At 37.8% G+C, this 22,223-nt stretch overlaps 1 protein-coding gene across 6 annotated transcripts in view; it reads left to right on the plus strand.

The window, feature by feature from the left end:
* ZNF385B (zinc finger protein 385B) overlaps positions 1-22,223 on the plus strand; it is a 435,288-nt gene that overhangs the window by 73,680 nt on the left and 339,385 nt on the right. For 4 of the 6 annotated variants that reach the window (XR_004441677.1, XM_033230981.1, XM_033230987.1 and 1 more), the window contains exons 2-3: positions 20,072-20,223; positions 20,942-21,241. Coding sequence is in view for 4 of the 6 variants with exons in the window: in XM_033230981.1 (XP_033086872.1) it covers positions 20,944-21,241 (298 nt within the window). In the remaining 2 variants the exon portion in view is untranslated. Of the gene's footprint in view, positions 1-20,071; positions 20,224-20,941; positions 21,242-22,223 lie in introns of those variants that run through there. The other 2 variants (XM_033230988.1, XM_033230989.1) reach the window with 2 other exon arrangements.

Below are 22,223 nucleotides of genomic sequence, written 5' to 3' on the forward strand. Positions count from 1 at the left end.
CTTTCTGCCCCATTTCATCAATTACACAAATGCCAAATTTACTGAATCAGAGACTATAGGCCTGGGCATATGGATTTGGGTAAAAGCTCCCGGGGTGTTTCTGATGTGTACTTGCATTAAACATAGCTGCACTGGAGAGTCATTTCTTTCTGACAAATATGTCGCTGTCAGTCAATAACAACAAAGTGAATTAATTCACGGGTGAGCTTGAGTCGGAGTGCCGGGTGAAGCATAAGAGTATTAGGAAATAAATACATGAAAAGGTAAAAGAGGATAAATCTTCCAAAGCAAGTATTTCCTCTTTTCAGTTTTGTTTCATCAGTGTAAGAATGGAAGGAACTGAGATCCATAGTTAACAATCCCCCAGGGATTTTTCTTCCTTGTTCTTCTCATAACCAGACTAATCTCCTTAATGCCCTACCTGGAGCTAATCAAGAATCATACATGGGCCAGTTGTCATGGAACATAATACTACAGTATTCATCATCAAGGAATGATTTCAAAGGAAAAGTTGTTTCTGATCTTTTTTTCTTTTTGCTAACCTCAGATGTAGAGAACTGAGTTAATTATGCTCCTCAAATCATAACATGTTAATACTCATTACTGGTTCATGAGAGGCTCTTTTCTTATATTTATTTCTTTATATTTCCATTTCTTCCCTCTCATCCCCAAATAGGCAAACTTCTCTTACGTTTGGCATGAGTCCTTTTAAAATTATCCCAACATGCTATAAATACATTTAGTGTTTTAGTATGTTTTATGCTCCTCATCTGGGTCATTGAGGTGAGAAAAGAGAGGAAAGAAGGAGTTTGACAGATGCTTCAGTGTGCTTTCAACAGGCCGGCATTTGGACGCTCCATTTCAAAATGCTTTACAGTCCTCTCAATTTTTCTTGGTGGTATAATGCCATATAAATTTTGCTTGTTGATATGAACATGGTATCCGAATAATTCAAAACAACAAATTCAGTCCAGCTTATTCCTGCCTGTCATCTTCTCCATAGTCCCTAGGTGATTGGATGGTTTATTGCCAGCTGCCTATATATTGAAATTACCTTGTACCCATTTGTATATTTGAAAATCGTGAAATTGGCCCACAGTCTGATATAGTCACCTGAGGATATTAAGATTTGTTTCAGTAGCTGAACAAATTTTATGCATGCAGTTCTTTCTCAAAGTTTTTTCTGTGTATAAGTCACAGTGATTTTAACAACTTCATAACTTTGATTTAAGAACCTATCTAAAAATAGTGTGGCATGTACTTTATGAACATTTTTAGAGTAAATTTAACAATTACACTTAGGGGCAACAAGTAAGTTTGTTTTTCACTATTTTCCAGGGTTTTTTTTTTTTTTTTCTATAATGGAATTGAGTCAAAGCTGACCACTTCTTTTATGGGGAAAGTGAGAACATAAAGACTTTAAATGTCATCAAATGTAACATTAGAGGCAGTGGAGATATTTGGCAAGGAAACTTAAAAGATCAATTATGAAGGGACAAAAGACTATTCAAAAGAAAATCAATATGGAAAGAACAGGTAGCAGGAGTGACAATGAATTTAAAAGTTCAAGCAAAATCAGCTCGTCCTCAGGCTCTTGTTCCACACATCCTCTTTCTGGGCAGCCTTCTGTATTTCACATCAACTCCAACTTGCAGCGGGGTGATGACAAAATGAACAGGTCACAGGAACATCCTCTTTTGTTTGCAGCCTGGAGAGTGGGTCATGCCCCAGGACCATCATAACACTAATGTTCAACAAAACGTTTTCTTCTGTTCTCTTCTGAACAGTCTCTGATTTTGATTCTTACAATCAAATGTCTGACAATCTCAATTGCTCTGATATTGAGTCTTTGTGGCCTGTTCTCATCATTGTCTTTTATATACCTGACCTTCTTCTCAGTAATTGGGTCATCTTTTGACTGTAGTACCTTTGGGAATAATTTATCCAGCAAAGTTTGCAGGTTCATTTCCTGACAGCCGTATCATACCCACCAAAGCTTCCCACTTTGAGTCTTGACCTGGTGTTCTGAACTCTCAGGGGAGCCTCAGGAATTGCTATTTTCTTCTCATGTTACTCTTGAGCATGTTACATTTACTGTGTGCTTTGACCCAATAGAACAAAGTCCCTTGTCTAAACCTAAATTTGTTCCTTATTAGTCACAGTAGCTTGTAATAGGGTAACTACAAGGGGAAGATAAGAACCTGCCAAAGGACCAGAAAATATTGCTCACAGGAGGTACTGACTTCAGATTCACTGATGTTTCCATATTAACTGTTACCTAATTGTGTGTGTGTGTGTGTGTGTGCGCGCACATGTGTGCATCCAACATTGTATATTCAATTCTTTCAGAACAAGTTTTAAAATATTGTAACAGAGGAAAAGAATGAAAATCACGTTAGTGTCAGAAGTTACACTTTTTGACCTGAAAAGGTTTATCAGAAAGCTTATATTATCTCTATGTTTAAATAACTACAGATAAAACCTCGCATCTGCTGCACTATTAGTACAACTTCTGGGACGTTTAAAAAGAACAGGTGGTAAATGATACCTAAGATTTGTTTCAGTGAATTAATTATAGAGCCATTCCTTTATCTGATACTTGCTGTGTTTCACAATTTATCTTTTAGCTTTCAGAGCAGTGAAATAGGCAAACCCCTAGTGTCCACAACTTGCAGGTGAAGCAAGGAGAGAAGTGTATTGGAAACAGATGTTACTTACTGAACATGTGTTCCGCTCCTTTAGAGTCAGAACTCTAGAATGGAAACTGGACAGCCCTGTTCTGCTTCTGATAAGATTACACTGGAATGGTCTCCAAGATACAGCCTAGTCCCTTTCAACGAGTTGAAGAGGAGGACAGTCTTTAAGAAGAAATATTTTGCTAGTGTCTAACAAGAAACTTTCCTGCTATTATCTTCCTGATTGGCTTCCAATGTAAATACCCAATAGTGGCCACAGCCATTTACACAGTAGTCCAAGATGCCATATGTCCTTACCAATATTAAGAGATATTGTATTGGTTTTAAGGCTTTTATACTTCTATATGTTTTCTACTATGTATCATGTTTAAATCTATAATGACAAATATAAAATTATTTTTAAGTATTAAAAATTTCTATAACAGCCGAGAACAATTTTTCTAAGCTAAAGGCAGAGGTCAAAAATGAAAAGGTAGATAGATTTGAATATATTAAAAATAAAAAAGTACATCCATAATGATCCAGAAATAATTATGAGCAAAATTAAAGATAAATGGGAAAATATTTGTAAATATTTGAGAAACAGAGTTTGTGTGTTAAATATACAAAAAAATCCCTTATAATAATGAAATATAAGTTCCGATGGGGAAAAAAGCCAAGGTCATGCATAGGAAATTCACAAATAAAAGCTATACTACATGATTAATATGCATGTGAAAAACTACTCAATTATTGCAAATAAGTGCATTTGAAAATATGCTATGCGTTTCAGATTGAGTTATTTAACCAGCTTTCTCAGTATTGTGAGAGTAAGAAATAAACACTCTCATACACTGCTGATAGAAGTGTAAATTGGTATAGCTAATCTGGAGATCAAATTGGCAATATGTATTAAAAGTGCACCTAGGAATTCTACCTCCAAAAACTTATCCTAAGGGAATAATCATGGATATACATGAAGGCACAAATACAAAAATAAAAAAAATTCTAAATATCTTTAGTCAAAAATGAAAAAAAAAAAAAAAAAGGAAAAAGAAAGAAATGTGTCGTATCACTGTCTTTAGGCTCCAGGGAAAATGAAGTGGTTTTAGGTGGTCCCTAAGCCTCTTACATCTGAAGGTATTTGGGACAAGTGGCTACCAATGCCTTCAGGGGGGTTACCTAAGATTCTCTAGTCTTGCCCATGTTCTCTCCTCCTAGGGTCAGTACAATCCAGGAATCAGACCTCAGTTTGGCTAAAGCATCTCTATATTGTGGATATTTTGCCGTTATTAGGACTGATGTTGAAGATGAATATTTAATGCATGGAAATATATTCATAATTGAAAAAGTGGAGAACAAAATCATATGCAGAGCAATTGGATTTTTGTAAATATATAATTACATTTATAAAACTAGAAAAATATACTCTAAAAATGTAGCCATACCTCAGACATATCGTGGGTTGGATTCCAGACCACCACAGTAGAAATAACAACTATCCCAATAAAGCAAGCCGCACAGATTTATTGGTTTCTCAGCACATGTAAAAGTTATGTTTATACTATAATCTAATCATATCTAAAAAATGTACATACCTTAATTGAAAAATATTGCTACAAAATGCTAATGATCATCTGAGCCTTCAGTGAGTCACAGTGTTTTTGCTGGTGGAGGGTTTTACCTCAGAGTTGACAGCTGCTGACTGATCAGGGTGGTGACTGCTGAAGGTTGGGGTGGCAGTGGCAATTTCTTAAACCACAACAATGAAATTTGCTACATCAATGTACTCTTTCTTTCACAAAAGATTTCTCTATAGCATGCAATACTGTTTGATAACAGTTTATCCACATTAGAACTTCTTTCAAAATTGCAATTAATTTTCTCAAAACCTGCTGCTACTTTATCAACTAAATTTGTGAAATATTCTAAATTATTTAATGTCATTTCAACAATGTTCACGGCATCTTTACCAAGATTCCATCTCAAGAGACCACTTTCTTTGTTCATCCATAAGAAACAACTCCTCATTCATTAAAATTTTGTCATGCGATTGTAGCAGTTCAGTCACATTTTCAGCCTCCACTTCTAATTCTACTTCTCTTGCTGTTTCCATCACGCCTGCAGTTACTTCCTCCACTTAAGTGTTTCTTGAACCCCTCAAAGTCATCCATGAGGGTTAGAATTAACTTCTTCCAAGTTCCTGTGAATGCTGATATTTTGAGCTCCTCCTGTGAATCACAAATGTTCTTAGTGGCATCAAAATGGCAAATCTTTTCCAGATTTATTTTGTTTGGATTCACCAGAGGACTCACTGTTGATGGCAGCCATAGCCTTTCAAAATGTATTTCTTAAATAATAAATTTTCTTTGTGAACATATAACTTTTAATAATTTTATTAAAGTATGGTATACATCCAGAAATGTATGCCTATTGTAAATGTACAGATCGATGGATTTCTACAAATTGAGTATACCTCAATTTGAACATGTATCAGTCTGCGTTGTGCTTTCTTCAAGTCATTACCCATCCCGTTGAACCTTCACCTCCTCCAAGCTAATGACTAGCCTGACTTCTAAGAGCATTGATTTGTTTTACATGTTTTCATGCTTTATGTAAATAGATGAAATTGTATAATTTGTAAACTTCTGGACTGGCTTATTTTGCTCAATATTAATCTTGAGATTCTGTGAATGGGTAAATATATTATATTTAGGTACTTTTGAGTTTGGAACTATTATAAGTCATGCTTCTATGAACATTATAGTGAATATGTATCCATTTGGTGAAGATATATACATATTTCTGTTGGATATAGTATACCTAAGATTAAAATTGCTGTGTCTTAGATGATACATATGCTTAGCTTACTAGACACTGCCAATTTCCAAAATGGCTGTACCACTTTATACTTCCACCGACATATACAAGTTTTGGTTGCTGCACATCTTCGTGAAACACATATTTTCTGTCATTTTTACTTTAACCACTCTGGTGAAGATAATGATATCACATTGTGGCTTTAATTTGCATTTCCTGATGACAAATAAGGTTGAGTGCCTTTTCACATGTTTATTTGCCATTGGGACACGTCTTTTCTGAATTCACAGTTTTTGTTCATTTTTCTATTGGGTTTTCTGCTTGTTGTTAAAGGAGTTTTCATATGAGAGTAATGTGTTGTATATATGTATTGCACATATCTTTTTCCACTCTGGAAGTTGCCTCTTAAATATCTTAATGTTGTATTTAGATGAAGCAACAGTTTGATTCTTGTTTTAATTTGTATTTTGGGTTCAGGGGTACATGTGAAAGTGTGTTACATAGGTAAACACATGAACAGAGGTTTGTTGTACAGATTATTTCACCACTCACGTATTAAGCCAAGTACCCAATGGTTAGCTTTTCTGCTGCTCTCCCTCTTCCCATTCTTCCCCCTAAAGTAGACCCCAGTGTCTGCTGTTTCCTTCTTTGTGTTCACAAGTTCTTACCATCTCACTTACAAGTGAGAACATGCAGTATTCAGTTTTCTGTTCTTGCATTACTTTGCTCAAGAAGATAGCCTCCAGCTCCATCCATGTTCCCACAAAAGACATGACCTCATTCTTTTTTATGGCTGCATAATATTCCAAGGTGTACATTTACCACATATTCTTTATCCAGCCTGTCACTGATGGGCATTTAGGTTAATTCCATGTCTTTACTATTGTGAATAGTTCTGCAGTGAATATTCATGTGCATTTGTTTTTATGACAGAATGATTTATATTACTTTTGGTATATACCCAGTAATGGAATTGCTGGATCAGATGCTAGTTCTGCTTTTAGCTCTTTGAGGAATTGCCATATTGCATTCCACAATGGTTGAACTAATTTACCCTCCCAGCAACAGTATATATAAGTGTTCCCTTTTCTGTGCACCCTCACCAGCATCTATTATTTTTTGACTGTTTAATAATCACCATTCTGATTTGTGTAAGATGGTATCTCATTGTAGTTTTGATTCGCATTTCTCTAATGATCGGTCACATTGAGCTTTTTTCATATGCTTCTTGGCTGCATGTATGTCTTCTTTTGAGAAGTGACTGTCATGTCCTTTGCCCACTTTTTAATGGAGTTGTTTTTCTCTTGTAAATTTGTTTAAGTTCCTTATAGATGCTGGATATTAGACCTTAGTCAGATGCATAGTTTGCAAATATTTTCTCCCATACTGTAGGTTGTCTGTTTACTCTGTTGATAGTTTCTTTTGCTGTGCAGAAGCTCTTCAGTTTAATTAGATCCCACTTGGCAATTTTTGTTTTTGTTGTGATTGCTTTTGGTGTCATTGTCATGAAATCTTTGCCAGTTCTTATGTCCGGGATGGTATTGCCTAGGTTGTCTTCCAGGGTTTTTATAGTCTTGGATTTTACATTTAAGTCTTTAATCCATCTTGGGTTGATTTTTATATATGGTGTAAGGAAGGGGTCCAGCTTCAATCTCCTGCATATGGCTAGCAAGTTATCGCAGCGCAATTTATCGAATAGGGAATCTACTCCCCATTGCTTGTTTTTGTCAGCTTTGTCAAAGATCAGATGCTTGTAGACGTATGGCCTTATTTCTGGGCGCTATATTCTGTTCCATTGGTCAAAGCTTTTGTACCAGTACTATGCTGTTTTGGTTACGGTAGCCCTGTAGTATAATTTGAAGTTGGGTAATGTGGTGCTTCCAGCTTTGCTCTTTTTGCTTAAGATTGCCTTGGCTATTCAGGCTATTTTTTGGTTCCATATGAACTTTAAAATATTGTTTTCTAGTCCTGTGAAGAATGTCATTGATAGTTTGATAGGAATAGCATTGAATCTGTAAATTGCTTTGGGCAGTATAGCCATTTGAATGATACTGAGTCTTCCTATCCTTGAGCATGGGATGTTTTTCCATTAGTTTGTGTCTTCTCTCATTTCTTTGAGCAGTGTTTTGTAATCCTCATCATAGAGATCTTTCACCTCCCTGGTTAATGGTATTCCTAGATACTTTAATTCTTTTGTGGCAGTTGTAAATGGGACTGCCTTTCTGATTTGATTCTCAGTTTGGCTATTATTGGTGTATAAGAATGCTAGTGGTTTTTGTACATTGATTTTATATCCTGAAATTTTGCTGAAGTTGTTTATCAGCTGAAGGAGCTTTTCTGAGACTATGGAGTTTTCTAGATATAGAATCATATCATCTGCAAACAGATAGTTTGACTTCATCTATTCCTGTTTGGATGCCGTTTATTTCATTCCCTTGTCTGATTGCTCTGGCTAGGACTTCCAATACTATGTTGAATAGAAATAGTGAGAGAGGCCATCCTTGACGTTTGCTGGTTTTTAATGAGAATGCTTCCAGCTTTTGCCCATTCAGTAAAAGGTTGCTGTGGGTTTGTCATAGATGGCTCTTATTGTTTGGAGGTATGTTCCTTCAATACCTAGTTTATTGCAGGTTTTTTTTTTTTTTTTGAGATGGAATCTTACTCTGTCGCCCAGGCTGGAGTGTAGTGGCCGGATCTCAGCTCACTGCAAGCTCCACCTCCCGGGTTCATGCCATTCTCCTGCCTCAGCCTCCTGAGTAGCTGGGACTACAGGCACCCGCCACCACGCCCGGCTAGTTTTTTGTATTTTTTTAATAGAGATGGGGTTTCACCATGTTAGCCAGGATGGTCTCGATCTCCTGACCTCGTGATCCCCCCGTCTCGGCCTCCCAAAGTGCTGGGATTACAGGCTTGAGCCACCGTGCCCGGCCTTATTGCAGGTTTTTAACATGAAGGGGTGTTGAAGTTTGTCAAAAAACTTTTCTGTGTCTATTGAGATAATCATGTGGTTTTTGTTTTTAGTTCTGCTTATGTGATGAATCACTTTTATTAATTTGCATGTGTTGAACCAAACTTACATCCCAGGGATGAGGCCTACTTTATCATGGTAGATTCGCTTTTTGATGTACTACTGGATTCAGTTTGCAAGTATTTTGTTGAGGATGTTTGCATCAATGTTCACCCAAGGATATTGTCCTGAAAATTTCCTTTTCTGTATGTGTGTGCCTGTGCCAGGTTTTGGTATCAAGATGATGCTGGCCTCGCAGAATGAGTTGGGGAGGAGTCCCTCCTCCTCAATTTTTTGGAATAGTTTTTTATAGGAATGGTACCAGCTCTTCTTTGTATATCTGGTAGAATTTGGCTATGAATCCCTCAGGTCCCGGGCTTTTATGTTGTTGTTATTGATATGCTATTTACAACTGATTCAATTTCAGAGTTTGTTATTGGTCTCTTCAGGGAATCAATATCTTCCTGGCTCAGTCTTGGCAGGATGAATGTGTCCAGGAATTTATCCATCTCTTCTAGTCTTTCTACTTTGTGTATATAGAGGTGTTCGTAGTAGTTTATGTTGGTTGTTTTTCTTTGAAGAAACAATTTTAATTTTAGTGTGTCCCAATTTTTTCTCTTATAGTTAATACTTTCTATGTCTTTACCTACTCCAGAGTCATGAAGATGTTCTCTTTTCCTTTAAAAACTTGATTATTTTTTCCTGAACATTTAGATTTGCAATCCTTCTGGAATTGACATACTGTGAAGGTGAGGATCAAGATAATTTTTCCAATATGTATATTCAAGCAACTTACTCCATTCATTGAAATTACTATCTTTTTACCACTTTGTCATAAGTTACCTTTGTCAGTATTGTCATAAATCAGATTAATATATATATGCGGGTGTGTGTGTGTGTCTGGACTCTTACTTCTGTTACATTGGTCAGTTTATTTCTCCTTGGGCCAAAACCAGACTGTCTTAATTAATAGAACCTCATAATATGCTGTGACTTAGTGTAAGTCCTGCTTCTTCATTGTTCTTCAGAATTGCCCTGGCTATTCGTGGTTCGTTTACCTTTTATATACATTTCAGAATCATGTTGTCAGTTTGCAAAAAGTAAACCTGCCGGGATTTTGGGTAATATTGCATTGAATCTACAGATTAATTGGGGAGAGTAAATAAATTAGTTTTGTAATAAGAAAATGCAAAGTAATTTTAAGCATAGGGTGACCACATGCTCCATTTTACCTGGGGCAGTCCCAGTTTAATCTGTTGACTGGGCATTTTGTTCAATTTAGCATTTTCCCTGGGCAAAAGTGCTCTTATTTGTCTGATTAGTCATTTGACTAGCCTATGTAAGTTTGATTATTTTTATTACAAATACAGTATCAATTTATTGCCTAAGAAAACAGTTGTCTTTGGCAATAAGTTATCCTAAATTAATATTTCTCAAATATTTCTAAATGTCACTTTTGGAAAAATTATCCTTACATATACTTGATTTTCCAAATACATATTGTCAACAAACCTTTCAGGAAGAGTTAGGAAGAATACCCTATTGTGATGTTTGGAATAAAAAGTTTTCTTAACTGGGAGAGAAGGGAATTAGTAGGGAAGTTGCCTGCAGTCAGGGATGAGGTTCAAACAAGGTCATGGCACGTTTGATTCAGTTCCAGGTATGTGCTGGGAACCAAGTGACAATTAGTCCAAGGAGACAGCATGGAAGTGTGGAAAACAGAAAACACAAGGAAGCAGAGAGGCAGTGGGATGTTTATTTAAAGAAATTCTTCAAATTAGAGAATGAGAGCTGGGCTTAACTCCTGAGAATTTTGTATGGGACTTTAGCTTCCCAGCCATGGTGTGGGTCAGGAAGCCCCATCTTGCCAGTGCTCTAGGACACCTGTGCCTTAGAGATGAGAGGGAAGCATCCATGTTCTGAGAAGAAGGTTCTGAGACAAACAGCCTGGACTTTTCTAGGGCCAAAGGAAACCCTGGAAATACTATTGTTCATTCTCTAACATGAAGCAATCAAATGCTCTTTCCACATCTTGTTGGTGGCAGGGTAAAGTCTGTTGGTGGCTGCCCAGTAGGGTCTCAGATTAGAGAAGAACCTACTGTCAAATAGCGGCAATCTAGCGCAGTGGTTCTCAACACTGGCTGCCCATTAGAATCCCCTGTGAAGGTTTATGCTACTAGGCCCAGCTGCTGCACCCACTTACCCTCTCTTCCAACCCCAGCAGCAACCAATTAAATCAGAATCTCTAGCGATGGGAGTCTGGCATCAATATTTTTAAAAACTGCCCTAGGTGCTTAAAAATTATGTCTTTAATGAATAAAAAATATATAAACATCATGTTTTAATATATGGGTACATTGTGGAATGGCTAAGTTAAGGTAAGTAACGTATCCATTACCTCACACATTTATCATTTTTTTGTGCCCAGGTACTTTCAAGATCCAGTCAGGGGTTAGAACCATGGAGTCATACTTGACACTAGTCTCTCCCTCTGCCCCCAGGCACACCTAATTCATCACCAAGACATGTGGATGGGATGTTTCTTCTCCAAGTGTTTGGAATTAATTCACTTCTTCCACTGCTGTCACCATCACCCTCCAGGTCCAGGTGCCATTTTCTCTCGCCTGGAAAATTGAAATAGTCCTGAACTTGTCCGCATTCACATGACACCCTCTTTTTTCTGCACCCTATTTTTGAATCCAGTTGTGGTTTTTTTTCACAGCTCAAATCTGATCATATCAGGCCCCCAGTTTAAGGCACTTCTGCACTTTCCCTAGACTGACAGCTCACATCGGCCTGCAAAGGCCTGCATGAACGGCCGGGCCCTGCTCTGCTCTGCAGCTTTATCTCACATCTCATTCTGCCCTGCTCTCTCCGCTCTAGATGGACTGGGCTGCTTTTAGTTTGTCACACCTGCCATCTTTCATCTCGCTTGTGGACCTTTGTACATAGGATCTCCTTTGCCTGCAGTGTTTTTCCCTCTACTGCTCTTCATTCTTTAGCTCTTAGTTTCACCATCGTCACATCTTGTCTGACCGCCCTGACCAAGGCAACCCCTGTTGCAGCACTATGGTTTTTAGAATACTGGTTACAGTTGCATTTGATCCATACAAGAGGAAAACAGATCATCAACTTCTTGTTAATGAAATTGTAGTTGAATATAATCAATTTAAGAGCTCAGTCATAATACATTTATGTATTTCAACTCTTAACAAGTCTGTTATTTAACCGGAACTCTGTGAAAACCATATGCACATTTAAAAGGCTAGAAATAAACATGAATGATTATTGTGTATCAATTATAAATGAAAAAGACCAGAAGTAAACATATAATGTTTTTGGTTCACTTTTTTTTGTTGTTGTTATGCACATGTAACAAACTGTGGTTCACTTAGGGAGGAATATGGAAGATTTTTCTCCAATCTTTTTTCTGTTCTTTGTATTCTCCAGAATTTCTAGAATGATATAAATTACTTTTATAATAAATAAAAATGCAATAATTTCAAAAATGTGTTTAGATGGACCATATAGAAATTATGACTGGAAATAAAACTAGACTATGTACTGTGTTCTCTTTGATTGACTCTACCTATACTTTCCCACAAAGCAAAATCCAGAGAATACCATTCTTGTTTGTAAACTTGTAAAGATGACCTGAGAAGTCAGTGAACTGAAAATATCACTTCCTTGATGGATGGGTCTGTCTTGTAGGAATCCATCCGTTCAATTGCGTGTGTTCCTTTCCACCCCTAAAATGTTCCATAGCAGGTAGGAGAGCTCAGTCCCACCTCCCAGGAAGACTCAGCTATTGACATGGTGGAGTGCTTCCAGGACCCTCTTAGGAAAGTGTATATGGTTGCACTCCAGCCCTGGCAATCGTAGTAGGAGGAACAGAGCTGCAAGATCTGCCCTTGCCCAGGTTTTTATGTTGGTTATATTTTGCAGTTTGCTGTCTTGTGCTCTGCTGCTGTTTCATGCTGTATAGCAGTGCCCTGCAGGGTGGAGGGAGAATGGAATCTAGACTTCCTCATATAAAGAAGACTATGGAGCCCAGTCAATAAAGATTGTTCTTTCTCATAGTTAGAGGTATACTGCATACACATTTTGGTTGAATACCAAAAGCTAACTGTTAAAATCAGTATTTGACTAAGAATAAAGCCCAATTCTATGATTAAAAATAACTCTTGACACTTAGGGAGGATGAGACAGGTGGATCACTTGAACTCAGGTGTTTGAGACCAGCCCGGACAACATGGTGAAACCCTGTCTCCACTAAAAATACAAAAATTAGCTGGGCATGGTGGCACATATCTGCAATTCCAGCTACTTGCGAGGCTGAAGTGGGAGAATTGCTTGAACCCAGGAGGCAGAGGTTGCAGCATGCCTAGATCGTGCCACTGCCTGCCAGCCTGGGCAACAGAGCAAGCATGCATCCCCGCTCCCCCCTCCAAAAAAAATAAATAAATAAAAAGCCTCTTGATATGAGGAAGTAAAAATTATGAGTTAAGTATTACTTAATTATCTTTTTGAGGTAATTATTTATTTAGAGGTAGCAAAGTTGGTTTTTTGCTTTTAATTCATCTTTAAAAGATGAGAATAATTCTCAAATAGATTCCGTTTTTTCCTAGAAAAGTTCATGCCTTCATGAAATTAAAAAAATAGTGCTTAAGTATTTATTTAATATCATTACAAAGATTCGAGTTATAGCATAATCTAATTTCCATCCTAATAGTATTTGTTTATAGGTATGTGTATTTCAAAGTATGTATATGTTTTGTCCATAGTTACTTAGCTAGTGCTACATTTAGCTGTCAATTTATTTTTCCATTTAACTAATTAAGAAATTTTGCAGTTGTTTTTTCATGAAATTAACAGCTTTCATGTTAATTATTGTGACATTTTATGCTTGTAAGAAGAAATACTTTTCCTTCTATCAATGGAGTCTCAATGTCATAAGCATAAAATAATACTTTCAATTCTAGTTTTATCTGAAATATACATATACAATTGATATTCTTGCATTAAAAATAAAATCCATTCCTTGTTCTCATTATTGTCATCATTATGCTATTTGTATGTGACCATAACTTGAGATACTTTGATGAACAAGTATGCCGGAAAAGATACTGATTTACATAGGTATTGAACAGTTGGCTCTTCTGAAGGCCAGGAACAAATTAACTGTCAGCTTTTGGCTGAAGCTGAACTGTAGCTGAATTAATCATAACACTTATTTTATTTTGTCAAAGATTTATGGAGAACCTTATAAGTGCTAGACATCTGACTGGCTTTGGATCTACAATAATAAGTGAGAATAAAGTAGCCTTATCTTCTTTACATTTAGGTAACATAAATGTCCCAACCTGTTTGCCCATCATATTACCTAATTCAAAAAATAGTTCAAATATCTCCCCTACTAGCTGCAAGAATTCCAATGTTTTATCTGTTTCCCGTACTGAGCATTTTTTGAGCCCCTGAGATATCCCAAGCCAGTTTTTGTTCAACATCTTAACCAGCTGTGTGGTTTTGGACCACTAACTTCCTTGTCGTTGGTCACCAGCATCCCTCAGCCCATTGTTCTACTCTTCCATATATGGCTTTCACCCCAGATGCCATCCCAGACTCTTGCACAATTCCCCACAGTAATAGGAAGATCAATTGTGATGTTTGCATGACTTCACTGATGGTTTGAAGATTTTTTAAAAAGGTGCAGGATGTTATACAAGAGGATAATTCAACAATTGTAAATAGATATGGGGGTTCCCTGAGTTCATGGACCAAAACCCTCCTCAGGTGTTTTGTATTGTGCAAAATCTTCTCTGCCCGGTCTCAGGCCTGTCACCCCATTTCAAGAGTCAGCTTACCCTTCCACAGCAGGAATGCCTGGAACAAGATTCACAGGTCTAGATCCTAGGCCTCCTGTTCCCTCAGGCCCAGAGACAGTCACAGTCTCATACCTCTCAGTGTCCATTTCCTGCCCCCTGTCAATCTTCTGGCAAGACTGACAGTGAAAACATCTTCCTTCTCGCACCCTTCTACGAATGTGTGATCTTTCTCTTTAGTTCTTAGGATAATTCAGAACAACATCAGTACTTTCTCCAAAGTTGGGTTTATTCAATCAGGAATGACCCCAAATATGGGGTCCATGCAATATAGTCCAGTTCAAGCTTCAACAATTTCAGGCTGTTCTTTTGGAAGTAAGATGTGTTCATGTTCTTGCAGCTTCCAGTCCCCACTGATCTCCTGTAGTTAACTACTTGAACACATTCATCTCCCAGTATCTAACAAAAACTTTCAGGGGCAATACAATTTAAATCCACTTGCAGGAAAGAAATATTTTATGAAAGAAAAGATAATTGGCAGAGATGCAGCTGTGTCACAGTGAAGACAACCTTTTATATGATTGTGGAAAGCAGATTAAGTTCCTTGGAGCTGTATTATCTCCAGAGCTTCCATTGCAGAATAGAGTCTATGCTTTACCTTTACATAATATGAAGATCCTCTAAGATGCTTTTTCCAAAATAAAGAAGTAGTGCGCCTCCAAAGCTGAGTTCAAAATTTTTCTGCAAGGGAAACAAACTGCTAGGAACATTTAAATGTCAGTTTTTCTGACTCAGCCATTGATGTCAAATAATCCCAATCTCTTGGGATTCACACTAGACCAGAGCACTCCAATTAAAATCTATTTCACTAGTACTCAACAAAGTGCCAGTAAGTACTTGGGGAAAAAATGAGACCAAAAAACTGTCTAGTGAAATCAATTACTAAGCAATAACTTCATTCAAATGTAAAAAGTTCAAAGTATTTTGGGGACTGTTATGCAGAGAGTTCTCCATAGTCACTCTCCTAAACAATGAGTAGCAGAAGGATTGCCTCTTCTAGTGTATCACAAGCTTTTTATTTTTTAAGATTCTTAATTTTATACCTTTCTTTAACCATAGGGCCAAGTATAGCGTATTGTCTATAATCAGTGTTTAATAAATGATTAGTTGAATTGGATCAAATATAGCCTCTCATATCTGAATCCTATTATGAAATATACCAATACATTCAGTGAAATGAACATTCTCTAGTTTTCTCCGAATATTCTCTTAGTTTTCTCCGAAACTGTATTTTGGGGAAAGGAATTGTTTGTAGTCTGGTACTCAGAACTCAACTTTTTGCCTCCCTATGCGTACAAGTTCAGGAGGCAGTACCGGCATTTCAACATAGTTAAATGGGTAAAAAGCAGTGCCAGAGCCCTATATCTTCTCCGTCTATGTGTTTTAATTTTCACAAAGTATTCCCCAAACTTTCCCACAATACCCCATGTTCCATTGCCTGAGAAAGTTGGTTGCAGGAAAGAGCTAATGTCACATGGATGCTGACACAATATACCCATGTTTTGTCAGAATTTGAACTTTAAGCCTTATTTTTAATTACAGGATGAAAGACTGTCCTAAACAGTTGGGATTTTAGTTTGCAGATGAGTGATGATGCTTTTTCCTTGGGGAGCACACCGTTATTACCATTCCTAATCTCAGAATGCAAACAGCTGTGTGCTTAGCCCACATACAAGCTAAAATAATTAGAAAACATTGACCTTGGCTGGGTACAGTGGCTCATGCCTGTCATCCCAGCACTTAGGAGGCCGAGGCAGGTGGATCACAAGGTCAGGAGATCGAGACCATCCTGGCCAACATTGTGGAACCCTGTCTCTACTAAAAATAGAAAAATTAGCTGGGTGTGGTGATGTGTGCCTGTAGTCCCAGGTGCTCAGGAGGCTGAGGCAGGAGAATCACTTGAACTCAGGAGGTGGAGGTTGCAGTGGGCCAAGATGGCACCACTGCATTCCAACCTGGGCGACACAGCGGGACGCTGTTTCAAAACAAAAAAAAAAAAAAGAAAGAAAACATTGACCTTCATTACTGTGTTCACAACCAATGCTACACACGCATACACCCCACGCCCATACCACACACATACTACACACGCTACATATACCACACACACCCTCCACTATACCCATATACCTCCTACACTCCCCATACATCCCCCACACACACCACACATCCTTCACACGCCATGCACACTACACTTATACACATCACACTCACATATACCATACACAGACCACACACATATCACACACACTCCACACCTATACACCCCAGTACATACCACACACACCCCACACACAAACTACACATCACATATACCACAAGCCACAAACACATAAAACACATATACACACACATCACACTCACCTCCCACCCCGCTCACCTCACACCCTCCCACACAAATACAGCGCATTCATTTATTCAGCCAACATTTATTAAGTGCCTATTTTATACAAAACGCAATCTTAGATGCTGAGGATACAAAGATGAATAAAACATAGTTTTTATACTCAAGGAGCTTGAAATCTAGCAAGGGAAGAACATGTATACCTTTCCAAAGAATTTATTGTACTTTGTTGTAACTTCCTTGTTTTTTCCTCTGTATTTCTCATTGGATTGTTTGGTCCTCTCAGACATCTCCTTGACCATGTTCACTGTTTTCTCCCTGGCATCCTGCCCTCTGCCTACCTAGTCTGTAACAATATACTGAAATGAGCGAGTGAATAAGTAAAACCATATACATATCATAAAACTATATAAATAATTAAACCAATAATATAAGAATTGTGTGTTGTGCTAACTTTGTGAACACGATGCCTCAGGAATGCAGAGGTGGGAAGAGACCCTGGCAAGGGAGCATCACGAGGACATCAGGGAAAGTGGGGAGTAAGGAAACGGCCATCTTGGATTTGGCAATTAGAAGTGTTTATAGTGACTTTGCAAAGACTAGCACTACCTGTGGAAAGGAGTTGTAAGCCAAGTTGTTAGGGGTTAAGGAATTATGGGAAGTGGATAAAACTGACTGACTTGAGTTGGAGAATGAGCCTTTTCACACTTACATAGAAGGGGAGGCAGTCTCTTAACTTGTTCTCCATCTGATGAGGCCACTCTGAGTCAAAGGATGTATTACTGTACATGTGCAACAGAGATGTCTTTACCCCCAGATCAGTGTCATTTTTTTTTTCAAATAATTATAGAAAACAATTGGATAACAATACAGGTCAGGGAAAATCCTAGTTGGAAAGTTGTAACATTGGAACATTTCCTGATGGATTTCCTCCTAGTGATTTAAAATCACTCCTTTGGATATTCCCTGACTGTCCAGTTTGAATTCATCAGCTCTTTTCTCCAAAAGCAGCAACTCAAGAACCAACCTTTTCTCATTCTTTTGCCTGCACTAAAATATCTTATTCTCTTACAAATGTTAAGTTGTTGGTCATCTAATCTGGCAAAATAATACAAAAAAAGCATAGACTTTTTGGTTCAGTTTTCCTGACTTTTCTTACAGTCATTCCTGGCAGTCCAAAGCACAGTGCTGCCCACTGCTCTGTTTAAAATCAGACACCCCCGAAAGTCCTTCTCTCCCACTCAAGTGAAATGTGTAATTAAGATAGTCTGATGAAAAACTTTAAAATAGAAAGTGAGATTTTTCTCTCTTCTTCCATTTAAACTCACTGTTACTTTCCCCTTAGCGAGAAAGCTGACATTATAAATGTTATCACATTCACACATATTATAAGCCTAGAAATTATATCATCTTAGGCCAAAAGTGGATGCTGAGACTGATAGCTTGCCTCTCTGCCACCTCTAGGTCTTTTCCCCAAGACCTCTGCAGCTAAATATACTTTGGTTGCAAGTGGCTATTAGCAGAAGCTGACCTTATTTTTCCCCTGAGAGAAAAGGTAGTGTGAAGGCAGAACTAGGACTAATAAATTGGGATTTGGTGAACAGAATGCATACCCCACCCCCAGGCATTGGATCTTTTCTAGAGTGGCCCATGAATGCGATGTTGGAGGTTTGGGAGATCACTTGTGAAAGTAACTCTTGGAGAAGGTAAAATACAGTTGAAAGGTTATGAAAGATGCTGGTACTCTGAAAGGTTACAGAATTCTAGAAGAGCCATTTATTTTATATGAAAGATTTCTTTCTTCCAACTTAAAATATGTATATTTAAATAAATCCAAAGTAGAATACTTTCCAGGATAAATGATAATCATAAAAGCACAGGTAACATGGCTTTATTTTTTATAAGATAATGCAAACAAAAGAGTCGTAGGAACATTATGATGTATGTCCCGTGTCTGTGAAATACTATGTGTTAGTTTGCAATATGGACAAGCCTGGGCACCTCCAAAGGTTAAACTGTCAGATGAAAGTGTCAACAGTTCTCCGCTGAGTCAAAGATCTTGCTTGCTTGAGTTGAAATATAAACTTAGGTTTCAATGATTGAGTACGATGGTGCCTGGCCTCGTTCTGCAAGGTTAAACGTTATTGGCTTTTCTTATGTTTCACAGTGGAGTAGTTTTCTAGACAGGGCAAAATGTTAGTAATGAGCTCATTTTAAAAATCACTTACTTATTTCAACTAATTCTTATGTTTTTTATTATGTGTTTTAATATTTTAAGAGAAGATATAGATATTTGAACATAACTAATACGGCACTGATATTTTCTTAAGTTGTATGAGAAAAGTGACTTTGTGATAACATAATATCTTAGGTTTAAGGAATAAAAGAAAAAATATTTATGGGCAGTTCAAACCCCATTTCAATTATAGCTGAATTATTTTCTGTAGCTTAGCTACAGGAACTGCTTAAACCTGATTTCTGCATAGTTTGAGCAGACTTTAAGGCCAGAGCTAAAAGGAATAGATTGACTTGGAAAATTTTGTGTAAGAGAGTTCCTTAAAATGGCATTATCAGGTTAAAGTATTAAAAGGGACAAGTAGGTTTTGCATATTGAAATTAACAGTGTTCAAATAACCTTCATAATTGGATGTATGGGTATGAATAGGGAGATTTTTTGGCATACTGTACATTAGAATCAGTATCTGGTTTTATGGTCATGCCTTTTCTGAATTTTAAACATCCTACTTGTGAACACTCCAAATATGGACTTGTCTCTAGTAGCTCATTCCTTTTCTTAGAGCTCCGAGACAACTTGGATCCAAAGGACTGTTGAAAGCCAATGCCTTGCTTTGTTTGTTCTATGAGCAGAAGTCCCTTACAAGCCACGATCCTTCCTTCATATAAACTCTTCATCTCTTATGGCACAGCACTGCCACCTCAGCCACTCTTCCTCACACATACCATTTTCCCTTAATTTTTGCCAAATTCCCCTCCCCTTTCTTTTTGGGAAATGTCTTTTTATTTATTCAAACTGTAAACCAAAACATTGTTATAATCCCACTGATAATTTTGAAAATGCTGGTATTCCTGGTAGTAACTAAAATGAAAAATTACATGAAAGGGCACTGAAAAAAAATGTCAAGACAATCTTCATCAACCAAGGGTCTCAAAGTTTTGAAAATCCCTTTTGAATCTTCCCTTAGTCTGTAATCTACCGCTGTACTTTTATCTAAACAAATGAAGAAAATATCAATACTTAAAAATATACAAAATTGTGTCTTATTCTCTTTTATTCTTTTTCAATTACCAGTTTACTAAAATTTTGTATTATTTTGTATTTCAGATGTTCTACATTTCAACTCCATCAAATATTAAATTGATGTTAATGGGCTAAGCTGGAAACCGAAAAACAACTTGTTTCACTACAAGGATAAGCAAATATGTCCCAACTCCTGTTGGCTGACTTATCAAGGGACGTTTAGAACACAACCCAATGTAAGTTGCAGACATATGGTGTTTTGTTCTTTGTTACCTCCCCTGCAGTTAAGGCATGTATCTGTTTGTATATGCCTAGGCATATACTGATTGTGTATACATTTGTGTCTACACATGAACATTTTCACAATCCCAGATTCATAACATCATTTATTCCTTTCTTCAATAAAATTTGAATGCCTATTATGTAAAAGGTGCAATTATAGGCCTAAGGGATATCCAGAGATGAAGTGATTGTCCTCATAGAGCTTATACTCTAATGGGGAGACAGACATAAGCCAAGTAATTGCACAGTTACCTAAGAAATGCATACTCTGATAGGTGTCACACAGCACAAAAATGTGAGCATATAACCAGATCTTGCCTTGTGCCCAGAGTCAGAAAGGGTTTCATGAAGAAGGTAATTTGCCAGTGGAGATCTCATGGGTGGGAAGTTAAAAGAGTAAAGAGGGTGGGACATGATGAGAAGACGGGCAAGGATGGGGTAAAAGGGCTCCAGGCAAAAGGAACTTCTGTTTAAAAACCCCCAGGCACAAGGAACTCACGTTCAAAGACCATACTTGCTTACTTAGGTACTTCTGATGATTATTTTTCTAGGAGTAACCACTGGGTAGCTGGGCAACTTTAGCTTAAACCATTAAAGATGAATTGTAATCATACTAGAAAATAAGAAGGGTTATATAATTTCAGAAGCACTTGTACTTGTTTTGATTTTCAGGCATGAGGTACTCCTTAAGTCCTGACAACCATCTTGAAGATGGAATCATGAATATGGCAAATTTTCTACGGGGCTTTGAAGAAAAGGGGATAAAGAACGACAGGCCTGAGGACCAGTTGAGCAAAGAGAAAAAGAAAATTCTTTTCTCCTTCTGTGAGGTGTGCAACATCCAGCTGAACTCTGCAGCCCAGGCTCAGGTGCATTCCAACGGTAAATCCCACCGCAAACGAGTGAAGCAGCTGAGTGATGGGCAGCCCCCACCGCCCGCCCAGGCCAACCCCAGCAGCAACAGCAGCACAGGTAGGAGGCAGGGTCCCGGGTTCCATGTGCCGTGGGGAGAGATGGTCCTGGTCTGGAAAATGAAGGATTTAGAACAAGACTTAATTTTTACCTTAAAACTGGGCCACCATGATAACATGTACTCTTTCTCCTACAGGTAAAATCCATGAACTGTTTGTCACCTCTCGAAATATTTGTTACACCCACTGACATACACTGGCACACACACATGTACACACATGCGTGCAATTTGTATATGGGGGCCAGAGACTTCCTGTATCCCCACAATGTGTGAACATTTCTGAATGTATTTTGAAATGTGTTTAAAATGCGTCAGTGATGTCATTTTTTCCCTCTCTTAAAATTAGCTTTCTTGGGTTTCCTTTATCTGCTTTCTATTGGGTGGCATACCATTTGATAGTGTATAAAAAGCTACAGCTTTATTTATAACATCCTATGATGCAGGAGAGGAGCATTAATCTTGCATGTTAAACTTGTCATATTCTTTTAGAGAGAGTTGCCAGCAGTGTGCGGGGTGTTCTAACAATAGGAACAGGCATTGCCAAAACCAACAAGGCTTCCCTCTGAAATCCAGCACCATCATCTATCGCTTTCACTTGCCTCTCACCCTTTCCTTGTGGGCTGGATAGAGGCAGAAGCTCAGGAATTTTTGCATTTCTGCCTCTGCCCTGAATTCTAAACAATCTTTCACATCCTTTATGTTATTCTTGGGCAGCCCCTCCTCCTCTACATTGCTGGTCATTGGGTAACTTCACTGTGACAGAGTTAAAGAAAAATGTGAAATTTATCGTTATCCATGATGAAGATTTCTACAAAAGGCGGGCTTCCTCCCAAGGTTTGAGGTGGGAGGCCAAGATAAGCCTCCTCCCAAATGTGGGGGAAGAGCTCCAAATCCTGCTCTAGCAAGGGTTTGTTCTGTAATGAGGCCCCAGCTTGAAGTGAGATGATACAGAGAAAACATTTGTTGGAATTTCACTCAGTG

Source organism: Trachypithecus francoisi, unplaced genomic scaffold, assembly GCF_009764315.1.
Source record: "Trachypithecus francoisi isolate TF-2019V2 unplaced genomic scaffold, Tfra_2.0 Lachesis_group13, whole genome shotgun sequence".
NCBI classification, from domain to species: Eukaryota; Metazoa; Chordata; class Mammalia; order Primates; family Cercopithecidae; genus Trachypithecus; species Trachypithecus francoisi.